Source organism: Ciconia boyciana, chromosome 3 (assembly GCF_034638445.1).
Source record: "Ciconia boyciana chromosome 3, ASM3463844v1, whole genome shotgun sequence".
In the NCBI taxonomy this organism is placed as follows: domain Eukaryota; kingdom Metazoa; phylum Chordata; class Aves; order Ciconiiformes; family Ciconiidae; genus Ciconia; species Ciconia boyciana.
In genome coordinates this window covers 105,955,632-105,972,503 of record NC_132936.1, presented here as the reverse complement: position 1 = coordinate 105,972,503, position 16,872 = coordinate 105,955,632, and the positions used below count along the sequence as shown (strand labels likewise).

Genomic DNA, 16,872 nt, shown 5'->3' with positions numbered 1-16,872 from the left:
GTATCACGTGATAAGAAGGGCGTGGACTTGACCTTTGTGGGTGTTTTCATAATTATGAAATCAATTATGATTCATTATTATGAATCAATTATTATTCCCATAATTAAATAAAATCATGTAGGAGAAACTTCCTTCAAACAAAAGAAGCTCGTGTGTAAGATGTTACTCGACTAGTTATTGATACTACTGGCATATATACCAAGTAGATTAAACGCTCAATATTTCATAACAATGAAGTTTTAGACCTCATGCTTTATTTCTCCTGACATTATTTGGCAACTATCTTAATTTAAATCAAATAAAAATTTACTTTCTTTTTTCAAGCCCACTCTTATGTCTACAAATAGGGTTATATTTGTGTTGCATGGATATTACTGGTACTGCAGGAAAAAAGTATGTAGCTGTTTTTTAGTAAAGCAAAAAACTGTGTTTTGAAGTTGGCAGAATGCATAACATTGTACTTTCACAGAAAGACAGTCAATAATTACATTATTAATATAAATTATTAATATATATTATTCATAACAGCAAATTAACATTACTACTGTTAGTAATTATTGATTATGCAAATATCCTAACTTGTTTAACTTTCTTTTCTTTAAACATTTTTGCTAAAATACTAACATTCTTTTATTCAAATGAACTGCTTAGTTCTTATGTGGATTAAAATGTTTGTGTAAATGCAATGTATTTCTACAAGTAGCAATGGGAAATAGTCATATTTGGGTAAGTTTCTATGGCAAAATACACTCAGTCAACTTTTTGCAAAAAATATAGGAAAATTGTAAAATATAGTACAATACCATATATTTTTTATCATCCAATGATTTCCCTGAATGTCAGTTTCACAGCAATGGTAGACAAAAAGGTGGGGAACCGCTGACAAAACAGACAAACCAACTTAAATGTAGGTATGCCTATATAATATTTTGTAGGCAGATCAAACTCTTTGTTCCTGAGTTTAAAGCATGCACACACTTATTCTGCCCATATTTTGAGCTGACCAGAAGCTGTGTAACTGCATTAATTCATGAGCTAATATACCGTGGCTCTCAACAGGGCTAATTAGTTTGGGTTCAGCCCCATGTTATAGCTCCAGATTGGCTTGGAAAGTAATCAAAGCAAGCTCACATCTGTCTATATAAAACTATGTGTATATACCTGGTACCAGTAACAACAAATAATGCATACTAATTCAGAGTTTGATATCCATTTCTTCCTCTTTTTTTTTTCTTTATAAAAGTAACAGTTTATGGAAGAAAGAAATGCTTGACTAGCAAGTTAATTCATGAAAAAGACAAAACGTGTTGACCTCATCATAGGCCATGCTATTATATACATACTACATACATGCTATTATATACATACATACCGCTGCACATTCATGACACTAGCATTCTTAAGTTTTACTTTCTGAAATGTAAAATAATGCTAGCAATTAGGAATGGGCACAACCTTTTATATATTTATTTATATATTTATTTATTTATAAAATCTGTGGAATAAGAAGAGCAAATTCTGCCACCAGTAAAGGATTCATAGCCCTTAAGGCCAGAAAGGATCACTGTATCATCTGCTACATTGTGCAATGCTATGGTGTTGGATCATCTCCCCGTTTAACCTGTAACACACTTCTGAGATGGGTTTCTGGGCTTCAGCTTGTAGGGAGTGGAAAATGGAACTTGACATGCCTTTCTTTGCTAAAATTGAGGAGCAACAACTCCTTAATTCCTTTTGGTCAGTAAGGAAACACCCTTTTCTCACCCTTTTTGCCTGTAGTAAAACAAAAAGATTCACAACTATAGGATATATTTGAAACAATTATTGCAAATACAGATTTTGCAATGCTGTCCATATAACCTGCAGCCTTGATGCATGAGGTGGCTCAGCTCCATCATTGTATCTCGTTATGCATGGCAGGAAGGGGAGGAGATTGTAGCAAACTTCTGCAGATCATCTCTACAACTCATCAGGCTTTAGTTAATACATGACTCTACAATAAGTCCAGCTCATCAACCTCCTCTTTTCACTTGCTATGCCCCCTGCTTACAAATTTTATTTTTTCCTTAACTCACTCAAAAGTGTTGACTTTTGCTGCCTGGTTCTACTGAGACATGAATGGACCTTGCTCAGTAATCCAATTAACTGTCCTTTGAAGACAGCAAGATGCAGCTGTAGTCAGGTCAGAAGACCAGGCATATAGAGAATAAAATGTCAAGACACAGAGCATCAAACCAGTAAATTCTGCACTGAAATAATTTGCCCAGCGTCTTAGCAAGATAACAAATTCTATAACTATGTGCAATTGTGGAATACAGACTTTGATGCAATAAGTAGTTTATTTCATAAATATCTTTGCTGGTTTTCAGGTTGTCTGTAGGTGTTGATTGATTTACACTCATTCATGTTTCAAAATACTACCTGCAAAAGAAGATGAATCTTGGAACACAGTTCTGTGATAAAGGAAACATTCTGTGAGATCTGAGTCCCAGTATTCACAAACCATCTCAGCAAGCAAAACCAAGCATATTTTTGTTCTGCAAAACACTGCTAGCTAAATTCTAATTTGGTAAAATTAGAAACCCAAATCCATCAGAACATAATAGTTACTGCTACCCTCTACCAGCAGTCCTCCAGGTGGATGGCTGAAATAAGGCACTACTTGCCATTCCTTAAAAATGCGTTACAGTTCGCTAAGCCAGTATCATCAGAAGTTAACTAAGGTTACTAAAATCTTTTTAGACCACAGGTCACTCAGTGTCTCTAACCAGACAATTTTTGTTCTCCAGGTAAACATATTAATATTTATGCATTTGTTTACATAAATTGTTCTGTTCAAAACAAGAATTCACAATTTCCTACTGTTTAAAACAATATAAAAAGACTGCACAGATTATTCTTAATATTCTACATCTGTGTCTGCACAAATCAATGATTGTGAGCTCATTTCAGTTATTAACTAGCTCCCCTGTCTAAAAGCCATTCAGAAAACTTTTAATGCTATTTTTTAGCAATATTTTACTATGCTATTTTTTTGCAAATAAAATTATTTGAATTTGATTTACAAATTGAGTTTTCATAACTGATATCCAGTTAATTAAACTATATTTCTATTTATTGAATAGATCACAAATTATTCCCAAACAGAGGGAAAATTTAAATATTCTGTCACTAAGTGTGATGGTATTTTTCCTGCATTCTTTAAGATTAACAGTTCTGACACACAGATTATAATTTATAACCCATGAAAAGCAAGCACTTAGTTTATAGTAGCATATCCTGATTGCACATTAATTCCTGATTCATATGAAAAACAACCAGTCACCAAACATTTATGGACACAAAATCTTTTTTTTTTTACAAAAGTTCTCAAAAGGGGACTAAAAAAAGGCAAACCCACAAGCTTTACCAATCACATCAATTTTGTGTAAGATATATCTATAGCCATATTCACCTGTCTGTAAAGCAGCTTACATAAGAAAGCTTGAAAAAATATACCACTTTTACCAATACAAAACAAATTAATCACTAAATATTTAAAATTTATGAGGCATTTCTATGTGAAAACAATCACACTAAATAAGGTGATTCAGGCAGTTCTAGGAAAAGCTTTAGCTGAAAACCTGCATTTACAATCTATACTAAAACCAAGCAGAACACAGCACCAATCCAAGCTTTAGCTCAATTAAAAAAAGGGAAAAAAAATGAAATCCCTTCTCAGTTTAATAACCTGTTAGTTCTTGACAAGTGCAACAACACAACAATAAGCCAGTCAAAATGAGTTTTTAAAGCGAGGTTATGCCCTTCGTGTTGTGTTATCACAGTGGCAGATCAAACTGCTGACTTGGACTCTTTCTGCCAGCAGTGCTGATGCTGCCTCTATGAAGCTGCTGTCACGGAATAGTCATGGTACCTGCTCTTGCCTATAGAAAAGCACTAAATTGAACTCGAAGTAGTGTCTTTGTGATATCTTTTCAACAAGTCATGTCCCATTCAGCCTGCTAGTTTATCTCTGTCAGGCTGGGGGCCCAAGCGGTTTGCATGAGCTGTCAGGGACAGGTATACCAACCTGCTCAGTGCTAAGGAGGTAATGCATCTTTCGGGCTTGGTATTTCTTCTCCTTTTCTTTCTTTTCTAGGTCTTTCCTTTTCTCTTCATTTTCCTTCATTTCTGCGTATTCTTGGAGTTCATTCCTGTAATAAAATAAGTCTGCTAATTATATTACAACAATAAAAGATGTGCTAATGTTTTATTTTACTTTAACCCTTTTATAGCTTCATAGTATTCTGCTATTATGTATTAGCAGTATACTGACACCACCGGAATGCAAAATTACAGTTCATTCAGTTCCACAGCAGCAGGATTCTACATGGATATAACTGTGAAGAAATAGGATTAAAATGATAAAAACTATGAACAGTATATTAGCTCATATTGCTTACTCTTTTGAAGAGTATGTCAACCTACATATTTTTATAGCTTGATAAAATAGCATTCATAGATGTCCTTTTTTTGTCTTTAAGAGTCATTTTAGTTTGAATTTCTCTAAGCAGAAGTTATTATAATTTAGTGATTTTCCTTCAAATGGTTTCAAAATAAAAGTTGTTCACTTATGTTTCAGCTAGTGCCTTGCAACACCTTCTGATCTGCATACAGGGGAGACCTTATGGAATGAGAGAGGGTAGTAGACACAGGATAAGAGTTCACTCCTAGATCCTTGAGCCTTCTCTAAGGTTGAGAATGTAGGCATAGAGAAGAACTGGATGTAAACCTTTTATGTGTGCAATATCCTTAAGAGGAGTTTCCATAGCATCAGGCTTCTTGCACAGGTCATTTTCTACTCTGTGCTGATAGCAATGGTACAGGCCACCACAAGAAACAAGAACGTTAACTGCCTCATGAGTCACTGCATGACAGAGGTTTGCAAACACAGTGTCATCTAAATGGGTGGGTCTGTGTATTCAGTAGGTCGTAGAAAATTCTTTCGTCATAAAAGAAATAAGGAACTGTACCTAATACCAGCTCTCAAAGAACGGAAAAAACTCGTGATTTTAACTGAATGTTTAGAGGAAAACTTTAACAGAAAATGGGAACAGATTTCCTCCTCAATTTCTTTTTTTCATACAGCCAGGCTTGGCATAAATTATGCAAACAGTGGAATGAATTAATGTTCTATAAGTAACGAAATCTCGTGCTATTGTGCACGGTGCATGTGTATGGAATTTTTTTGACCCAGTTAAAAAAGGTTAGTTTGATTAACATTTGTTATTTTTGTTATTAAGAAATGGCTAGTTCAAATTAACCTGTGTGCCAAAGACACCAAGCATATTCAGTCAAGCACTTAGATTGTTTAAAAGTTAATTAAGTGAGTAAATTCTAGTCTTTACTTTTTTTAAGCATGCGTGTATATGATAAAATAAAAAGCAAAGAAAAATATACTATTCACATATCTGGATAATTCAAATATTCCAGCAAAACAGATTATTTAGAGAGGTCCACATTAATAGTCTCAGTTGTTTTAATGAGTACCAAATAAGATACTCTAGGACAAGGGTCAAATCTTGTCAAAATATGCACATGAGTAAGTTTGCTGATATGAATAATCCCATGGGAAAGTCATATTGCTCCTGAAAGTGTTTTAAAGATTGTGACTCAGACTTATTCTTAATATTTTAATTATCATAATGTTAAATTAGTTCATCAAAATTGTGAAAGAGCAATAATTGCTTTATAAATATGAACACTATGAAATCACACTCTTAAATACAAGTTGCAATGTAGAATTTTTATTTGTTTCATGCCATCTTTCAAGTTTTTATCAACTAAAATAAGGAAAATCTTAAGTAATTAAACACGTTTTATTTCAAATGTAAAAGAAAAAACGGAAAGGAAATAAATTAAAGATTGGAAAAGATGTATAGGTCTGTTTCAATCTCTGGAAATATTTTTTGTTGCAGTTTACTGTTAAAGGCTGCTAATACAATATTTCATACAAGGTTACTTATGAAGCACACTGACGTTTAAAAATCACCATGCTATGCTTTTGCAGCAGTGTAATTTTTTTCCAACATAAGATTAAATTGCAAAATAAATGAATTACTTAGAGTGGCATGGCCCCCATTTTGCCACCCTTCTCTTGAAAATTGCTTATTAATATGAAAAAAGAAGTTGGAAAATAGCCTGTTTTACTTTATGTATAGCATTTTGGGGCCTCAAAGCCTGCAGAGCCAGACTAGCTGCACATTTTAGATTGTGTTGGCAAGCGGGGATGATGACCTTTCTGACCTGCATCTCAAGGCTATTATTAATCGCTAAGTAACCTGGTAAAGCCAAACAAATTTGTTTCCATTGAAAGGATCTCTATCTGTGTCTGAGAATTTGTGCTGTACCAAACAAACCTCATTAACTGTGTCCATTTTTGACAAAGAACTAGGAGTTGGAGAGATTGGCGACCTTTCTTTGTCCTTAAGGTAAAGATTTTAGAGTCACTGCATGTAGGTACATAAGCATTCTTACTTGGAAACTCTTTGTTCTCTATCAATCAATCATAAAATTAATAAATAGACAATGCGTACAGTACCAACTTTGTTCTTTTATCTTATGCCACTTTACCTTCAATATCAGAGTATATGATCCATGTTTTACATATTTAATACTATTTCTTGTTCCTTTTTGATTACAGAGTACCGCTATCTATAACTGATGAAATGTCTATCAACATATTACTATAGTTTATTCATGTTTTTATATACTCATGTACTTCTTCCCAACAGTGGATATGGAAGCTTTGTTATTTAGAACACAACTGGTGAGGAAAACCCTCAATTCATGATCTTTTTAGACAGTACTATCATCCAAATTGTCATGATCCTTCCTGATTATCACATGTCCTCATTAATGCCGTACCATAATCCATTTAAAAGTGTGAGGTTTTTTAAGCAGTTACAAATAATTTTCAACATACTTTTGCAGCCTACACATTTTGTCAGTTGTGCTAAAATATTTCTATCATGCATTATACTGCTCTGTACAGTTGTACAGAACATGCAGACAATTCTGTCTCGGGGATAATAGCTCCCAAGATGATTCTCTCCTGGGAGGCAGTACAAAATATGGGGTATGTAGTAGTCCAAACGTTGCTTGACGGGAAAGCATAGATGGTTTAGCATAAATATAGATTTATTCTAAAGCTATTTGAGCCTGAAACTTTCATGTCTTTTACTATACTTCCAAGAATTTGAATAGGAGCAACAAAAGCAGAGTATGTAAAAGTAGTTGGATATGAATATACTATTTCACACATTAGCAGATTGATACTAACACGCTATGCACTATGCAGGGGGTTTCACTGTTACCATAGAGAAAAATGTGTATAAGCATAAGTGATATTAAAGACATAAACTTAGACTTCCAAATAGAGTTAGACTTCCACATAGCTTACATGTAAATCTGTTTATTGAGAAGTTTCATGCTTGTGACCTTCTACATGTATGCCTTCCCAGAGAAAATAAATCCAAATTCCATTAAAGTAAATTGAAAATTCATTGAAATTAAATGATCTTTGGATTAAACCCTTATGCTTACTGCCAGCCTTCTCTTTGCTCATACATATCTTAGGTTCATTGAGAAATAGTAAGCAATCTTTTCTTGAGACTATATGATATTATGAATACTAGCTATGATGCATGATACTCTGTGGACTCTGGACCAAGTTTGCTTCAGGATGAACCTTTCATGGTTCAGTGTGAAGTGGGAGAATTGAATATGGGCAAATTGTTTGGCCTGTGTTTTTAAAGCTGTACCAAATTTTTTGGGAGAAAAAGTGTTCTGTAAATGCAAAACATGTTTTAGGTTAATTAATAACCTTGTTCTACTTTTATAAATGATCTGTCTGTTGCATGCCTCATAGTTGGAATAGTACTGCTTATTAAACTGTTATAACTGAAAAAGCGGGTAATTTTTTTAGCACATAATCTTTTCATGATCTTAAACTTTATCTCAGTATATTACCAGCATCTACTGCATCTTCCTACCAACCTGGCTTCCCATATAAGCTTAGTCCAGTCAGAGTTTCTCCCACACAGATTTTTATGGAATATCTTTGTAGAAGAAATATGTGTGAGTTTTGACAAATGTAGTGTCTTATCATGATCTGAAAATTGTTCAACAAATCAGAACAATATCAGTGTTTATTAATTGAAAATAGGCATGGCATTATCAACATATGTGCTCAAAACCCACAATTAAAAATTATCTTGTGTAACAAAGCTGTGAAGTAGCTATTGATTTGTTAAAGATAAAATTACTAGGTTTATATAGTTTGAAAATAAAACACTTTCATATGACAAGGTAACTTATTGTTATTCTGATACTTGATTATGCAGCAGGCAGTGGTGTTGGTTCCAGCTATGAGATGCAAATTCCGTTGACAGTGCTCCTGCTGTCTGTATAAAGGTTAAAAATACACATATAATATTGTTTCTGGCACTTTTGGAAAGGTCTTCAAGTGATGATTTCAGCAATATACAGATTTTCATAATTCTGCATAGAACTGCATCATTTTACAAATTCACACTGACCTACATTTATTGAACTTTATCAAACTATTGCATTCTGTTTGCATTTTCACTGGCATTCTGTGCTCCTTTGACCAGATAACTGTAAAATTATGATATTAACTAAAGTAAAAGGCATCTGAGAAAATCAATAATTGGTATAGTTGCCTAGAGTACCCAGAAAGAGTATGAAGCTATTGTGATTTTAAACAGTTCAGACCCCAAATCAAAAAATTCCTGCAACATAGGCAGTAGGCAATCTTAGCATAAAAGGAGATAACCTAAATCAATTTTACCCTTCTGACTATATATCATCCTCCCTGCTCAAATAGAGAATATGGAAGTGAAAATGAAATTAGTGGGACCATACTTTTGGTACACCACTGCATGCCACTTGATTTCACATGACATTGGCGTACGTGAGAATGGAATATGACCTGCCATGATAACATCATTTGACTTAATCTATTATATTTGAGAAAAAATGAAATATACGTATAGACTAGCCTAGGATGTAAAAATAGTTGAGAGAGCTCTGTACTTTAAAGGCAAAGTTTTATCAGAATACACATACTACATACTTACGTTAGCTATGTACCATCAGACAGCTTGATCATCCTCAACCTTTTTCTGATTTTTTGAATGAAGCTGTTCAGATTTACTGAGCAGAACAGAGCAGCTCTGTAACCCCCTTACTCCTCTCTACCATGATGTATAGTCCTGTGTGTGTCCTGTGTGTATCCTGACAGAATCCCTTGAACAAAATGCTTGATCTCAAGTTGCAGTGAAACAGATGCTTAAAGAGGCAGTCAATTATTAGTGGTACGAGGTATCTTACTGCCTAGGAGACCTACCGCAAATGGGTGTCCAAAATTCTTACTAATTTTAAATGTGAATGTTTAGATAAGTCTATTTGACAACTTAATCATGACACTCTCTTCAAAATCTGGAGGAATGGTACTGCTCTGTCATTGCAGTGCAGTGAACAGGAAACTAATATGACTCCTGAGGATGAAAAAAATTAAAATAAATAAAGCTAATGTGTAGGCATGCAAAAACACCCTGTAGTTTCTATTATTATTAATTTTACAGAAATAAATTCATAATACCTTAAAATCCCATTATTATTTGTGCATAGTAGAACCTACTCTGCCCATCTTTCCTTAATCACATAGTGTACACTGCCAATGGACGTAAGTGACACACCAGTTCAACTGTCAAGGTCCACAATGTGATCAATATACTATATAGGAAATGTGATGAACATAGTGGTGGAGGGCATACAGTGAATGAATACCTTGTGCAGATCAGGAGATCAGGACACAGCATGTACCAGACAATAGGAAAGAACAGACAGATGTATCCTTCGTATCCTTCTAATTTCCACTGCTGCACAGTTACTCAAGAGAGTGCAACAGCTTTTCAAAATACTGATTGCAGAGCCAGTTTATAACTAAAATTAGGGAGTATTTTCCCTAATCCATTATACAGAATCTTCTAATTAAGGTTTCAATAACAACTATACAGAATTATTCCTCATACCTATTTAAAACCTATTTTTTTGGTAAAATATAATCTTTTCAAATTATTCCATTTTCTGGAAAGATGCAAACTTATTGGTCCAAATGTTTTTCCCTTGTGTGTATAAATCCTTAAGCTGAGTTTACTTCGTACTTATTGGCAGCACAAAATACTGTGAAGATAAAAATAATTTTTGTAAAAGGTCTGATTTAAACAATGATGTTTTGTTAGCTTAACTATTTTGATTTAATTAAACTATAAAACCCACCCATTATGGATGTGGCATAAGAGTAACTACAACACTGAAGCTTCTGTTTGCTGAGGAACTGGATCCAACTATACTGGTTCAACTTTCTTTACGCTCAAGTCTATACTAATAGAGCTAACCATAACAGGAAAAATGTTTTCACTCCATGTCTGTTCGCTATTGACCCTTTCATGGAAAATCAGCCTGACTGATAAGCTTAAACAGTGAAATCAGTATCTGGGGGTAACAAAGCTGATCTGGCCCAGAATGGATAGCAGAGTCCTAACACAAATTATTGTGATAGCAGTTTAGCAGCAGTGGTCATTTCTAGCACAGTGTCAGAGCTAAGCTGCTAAGAGAACAGTCATGTTCTTAATTTTTCCAGCAACATATAAAAGAGGATGTCTAACCACAGCCAAATACCATTGAGTTTTCTAGTGAATGTCATGTGAAAGTATCTGTTATCTTTTGGCACTGCAATTCCCAGAAGACTATATATGCTACCATCTGCGCAGTAATAACTAGAGGAAAGCACAGTGCTATGTTTTGCTACAGTTAAGCTGTTCCCAGTACTAGAATGAACTCATTTAAGCTAACTGTTATCTCTCTGCTGCAGTGCAAGACAATGTAGACATATCTGTATTCCTTTTACTTTAATGTATGGTACTTGGCAACATTTACAATATTCAACATTATGTGATTTAGAAAGCAAACATGACATTATAACTTCTAAAGGTCATCAGCTAAGTTGATTTCCCTTCTCAGGGTATTAAGAAACAATTTGACTGAGGTCTACTGCCTGAGTCACATTTTTCACTTACTTTCATATAAAAGTCTGCATATGTTTGCAAATAAAATGGTACACTTTGTTCACTTTAAACAGGTTTTACAATGGCAAGGCAGGGAGAGCATTTATGTATTGACCCATTACGTGTAGCAGAGCGCAGTAATGCCAAATCTCACAACTTCATAGTGATTTTCACGGTACCCGATGGTTTTCTCAAATTCCATATTCATGGAAAGGTGTTACCACTTGAGCATCTATGATGTCATTTAAAATGAAGCATGAAACATTATGAAAGACACAGCAAATGAGTATATTTTTATATAGCAAATGCAATTATTTTGGGAGAGTTCTGACACATGTTTAAATACTGCAGTACTATTTTTAAGTATGTGATTTCACAGCAGTGGCTAATTATCAAACTGAAATTATCAACTAGATCCCAATTTTCAGAAGTTCTAGGAAACCTTACATCTTATTGTCTTGAAAAATTTGAAGTAAAAAACACCCCAAAAAATCAGGCATTTTTTAGTATGGCATGCAAGAAATTATACACAGAATTAAAGTCTATTCTCTGAAATGTGGGTTCTACCATATAAGCAAGACTACATTTAATTATATATTTAGGCATCCAATTATTCATGCCTAAAGAGTACATCCAACATTAGGTTCTATTGTCTATACCTAAGCACATAATTTTCTGATCTGAGTACTAGATCCCTTCTTGAGTAGCTAAGCACAATGCTAGATGGTGGTGAGGCCTCCCACCACCAAGTACAAGTTGGCTAAAGAGTGCTGCATCATTTTGGGTGCCATGCAGCTGAAAGATCAAATTAGTTTGTTAGATGAGGCTGTAAACATTTTGCAAACAGCTAGCTAATTGGACAAGAAAAGAATAGCCTACTTGGAGAAAAGAGGTGGGAAATGTTGCGTTTTTTAAATATGTTGTCATGTTGATTTGGTTTGAAGGCAGTAGGCACTATGAAGTTCAAGGTAAAACACTGGGATTTAGCTTCACTGTCAAGGATAAACAACTTAATGGATTCATGTAATTATCCCTACAAGATGAAGAGACTGAAGAATTTGAAAGGGGGATAATAATAAGTAAAAGTTTCACACAGCTAAAAAAAATCATGCTCACAGTATGAGGAACTATGGCTTTTAAAGTGGCTTATAGCTTTGTATTCTGAGTAGCATTCAGAGAGCTGAAGAAGCTCTTTTATGATACTGTGATGAAAAGGTACATAAATCAGTGCATAAGCTAACAATACATCAGAAGGAAAAAAAAAATTATTTTTTTAATTTCTTATGCACCATAACTGTGCTGAGTTCTGATGCTGGTAGTATTTTAAAGGATGTTTGAAAGCCTGTCCAAAATGGTCACAAAAATTGTTTTAAGCAGAGAGACAACATCTTGCAATGACCTCCCTTGTTTATGTTTAGCACAAAGAATACTAAAAGGTGGCTAGATTAATGTGTGGATTCTGGATATTAAAGGAGTTTTCAGTCTAGTAGAGGAGGCTATAACAAGAAGCAATGGTTCAAAGATAAAAGGAAACTATTTCAATGAGGAAATATGGGACATACGTTGAACACCGAAGGTAATTAACTCCTGGAGTAGAATAAAAAGGGTATTTTCTATCTTTTGATCTTCTTAAATCAAGACTAGATTGTTCAGCCAAAGCTTAATGGGCTTTTTATAGATATTGTTATAAATTTGTTATTGATAGATATGATACTGGTGATAGATCTGAAGTCAGACTAGACCATGTGATTCAGAATAACATGATTTTGAGCATCACTAGAACAAAAAAAACCAACCACTTTTTTTGTTATTCCTCATTACTGTTCTAGACTGTAAAAATAGAAGAGAATTAGTTTTTCAGTTTTCTTCTCTGAGTACTTAAGAGAACTAAGTCTTCTTAGATAACCAAAGAGTCTATTTATAATGATCTAGAAAACCCAAAAATAATTAACTGAGACTATTAATTCCTTTTTTTAATCCCTTTTTTTTCATTTCAGACATTTTTCTTTTAGAACAAAAAAAAAGTTATTATGAGAGACTGTATACTGCTTTGCATCTCATGCAATTCTATGATACTTCATGGGATATTATACGATATACCTATATAAAAGGAAGGACCGTAATTTTCCACCATAAAAAAGTCTGAAATGTCAAAGAAAGGTCAAGAAGCCTTCACATCCTCTGTCAAAAATCAGATCATGAACTTGCAAAAATGCAATGCGTCTGTGCAAATACCACACTTCTAATAACAAAACATAATTGCGGTGTGGCTCTTTTTAAAGGTCTTCACCACTGTAGTCTCTGTTTCTCCCACATAAATGGGAAATGAGAAAGGCAGTCTAGCCTCAAAAGCCTTCCATTGGGTAAGGTAGTGTCAAAGAACACCTTACTTAGTTTGGTCTTCCTTAATATTCCTGCTGTCTCTGAGCATTTTGTTAAATTATTAGGTATACTACTTATTTAATAAGGAGTTATGAAGTATGTGAGCAGCTAATGGCAATTTTCTAGTTGTACTCAGACACAGTATCTTACACTATGATAAAAAAAAAAACTTGTGGTGTTAAATCAAATGGATTTAAATCAAATGCGTTAATTATGTCTTTTGATTTTCTTTAGTTTCTTTGGAGAACTCAAAAATAAGCTACATTCCAGCACATTCTGGAAAAGCTGTATGTGTAATTTAAGTACTCACTGATGCATCTGTAGGTACACTCACATATGAGCTGGAATATTTGGATAGCATAGAGCAAGCTTAGTTACATAATCATTTGTATACAAATTGCTTTTACATATTAAAGAAATATATAATTTTCTAATGTAACACATAAATTCATGCATTTAAATTTTATGCTTCATTATTAAACTGAAAATTGCACACCAAAAAGAACCATCACCTTGTTTTAATGACAAAAGAACTGCTTTAAGTGAGTTAAGTAAATGGCACATAAAATTTGTCATACTTCTAATGACCTAAACAGCTGAAATGACTAGTTCTCCAAAAGGCACATGAAAAATATGTATATAATTTTTCATGAGTCTTTAGTCTTCAAGTGGTAGAGCTCTTCCCTGATAACCTGGTATAGCCTGTATATAGATGGCCTGTCATGTCTCTACAATTAGATAAAACCAGAACTGCTATAATTTAATCAGTTACAACCTGAAAATTATATTTTGAAAATCAAGTTTATTAATATGTAATCTTTAGGTAATCATATTTATCCTCCTAATTTACACAATATTTATGATAGTCTACATGTCCTTGAAATAGGGAACAGGGACACTACACTATGAAAAAGTGGCCTAGCTGCTGGAGTTCATAAATTTTGTTCAGCTTTGGATGAGTTCAAAGAATTGCCATGTAAGAAAAGCCTTACAGAGGGAATTTATCTGATTATGGCAGTAATAATTACCCAGCTGTTTATTGCAGATAGAGAAATAATTCATGTAGGCAATAGGCCGTGGTGGCAATGACACTCCGCATTTAGTAAATATGCAAACTGTTCACTTCTAATTAACCAAGCTAGAGGATGCCCTTATTAAATGTATAAACTAAAAGTGCCTTCCTGACAAGTGATGAATTGTTACATTGCACAAACTCTTGCCACAGAATTACTGGAGTGAACTTGGGGCTTAACTTCATTAAGAGATCTTGTGGGATAGTTAAATGAGGATGGACAGCATAACAAGACCTACCTGACAGTCAATGATATGTTAGAGCTTAATGAAACTGTAATCTTCCCCTTTTCTACTTATTTTACAGTGAAGATCCTTCTTCAGACAAAATATAAGACTGTGAAGTCTGTCTATATAAGACAATACAAAATGCTAAGATTAGTCAGTCTTTGTCCGCAGAAAATGTTTTATGAGCTGTCAGTATTTCAGAATAAAAAATCTATCCAGACACTACAGTGCCTTCAAAGCTCACAGGTATAAAACTATGGTTATTCTACAATACTGTGTTGTCACACCTGGTTTATTCCACCTTCACCAAAAGTAATCAGCTACACCACAGGTTATTTGGTCCAATGAGTGAATGCAAGGATCTCAAATTTCTTTCTACACTCTCAGATTTAAAATTTTCCTTTGGTTACAAGTGAAACAAAGCTTAATGTTTAATCTGTTACTCCTAATGGTGTTGCATAGTGCTATGCAAAAATACATGAGAAAATACAGCCTTTACATTTTTACAGACTACAATCTAACCAGTTACTTAGGTTACTGATGTTATTCATGTTTGTCTGAAAAATTTGATCTATATTACACAGGACTAGCTAAAAACATGGTAAGACTGTTTTCACCACTTGCTCAAGAGAGACAAGAATAGAATAAGGCACATGAGGTATGTCTAGCTGAATCTGCACTGGAAATTCAGCTTACTGTGTAATGATAATGGTTCCTACCTTAACCTGACTGAAAGCACTCAGAAAGTGCTTTCCTATGGAGTTAAAACAGGGTATTGCCTGCTCTATAGCTTTAGCCAGTTCATTACAATTTCATTATCAAACTAAAAAGACAAAAAGTCCATCTAAAATGTCTTGTTTTGCAAAATGCATTATTAAAAGCCTATAGGTATATAAGCATATATGCTGTACAAAAGCACATATGTAAATGAAACTGTGTTAATATGTATAAAGGTAAGCAAAGAGAAGACCTAAAAATGGACTGACTTGTCAAACAGGTTTTTTATGCTCTAAATCTGTGAAGAAAGCTGGATTTATGGATAACACGTTTAAGAAGGAACAACCATCACAAAATACATGACTGTAGAGAATATTTTAACTGGATGTGAGTCTCTTTAAAATTTATTATTTTAAAGCTTTTCTCTGGTCTAACTCCCACTTAAGTTAATATGAGAATCTTAATATTGTTCAATGGAAACTAGGTCAAATCACAGAGAAGAATCAAATAACTCATTTTTTATATTTTACTCATCCTAACAACATCAGGTTTGTAGGTATAGAAGTACTCTGGGATCCTCAGTGGATTACAGCTCTAAGTTTCCTACAAGATCTAGCAGCTATACCCAAAATCCCCTGGAAAAGGCATAGATGTCTCAAATTATGTGCCCTACCACTCAAAATTAACCTTTAAATAAAATAAAGCATATTTGGCACTTGTCTCTATTTCTATGGCTCCCAAAGAAAGCTGGCAGAATAAGTTTACATTCAGAAAATTCTAATTACAAGTAAATAAGTTAAAAAGCATAATGTCTAGATATCTTTGAAGTCAAGGAAAAGAAGATGGGCTGAAGATAAATTAGTTAATTAAACATCAAGTGAAAGACAACATTACAAAAATGAGTTTTTTATTGTTGCAAGAATTCCAAGGAGCTGTCTGAAAGGCTTTGGCACTAATTGAAAATAGACTGCAGAATCAATTGCTTCTGCAGTCAATGAGGAGGAACATTTTAATTGAATTATAAGACAATATATACATTCTTCAAAACACTTTGACACTTGAGAAAATGGCCAGCACCTGGACTTATCTTTATCAGAAAGGAAGAGGCAGATGGAAGCTGAGCAAGTTCTCCTCATATTACTATGACAACAGGTGATTTATTTCAAGGCCACTTCATGGAAGATAGCAATACCTCAAAAGTTTTAAGAAGCAAAGTGCTTGCCATGTTAAAAGTAGAGAGACCTCAGTAATGCTCTAGTAATCAAGAATAAGCTAGATACTCTTACTTTTTTCAGTACTACGTGCTCAGGAGTATTTGCAGAAAAGCTAAACATTGGATTAG

General features: G+C 33.9%; 1 protein-coding gene across 1 annotated transcript in view; it reads right to left on the bottom strand.

The window, feature by feature from the left end:
- Positions 1–16,872, bottom strand: part of SPATA17 (spermatogenesis associated 17) — a 100,165-nt gene that overhangs the window by 51,460 nt on the left and 31,833 nt on the right. The window contains exon 6 of the mRNA XM_072856961.1: positions 4,070–4,193. Coding sequence (XP_072713062.1) covers positions 4,070–4,193 — 124 coding nt within the window. The remainder of the gene's footprint in view (positions 1–4,069; positions 4,194–16,872) is intronic.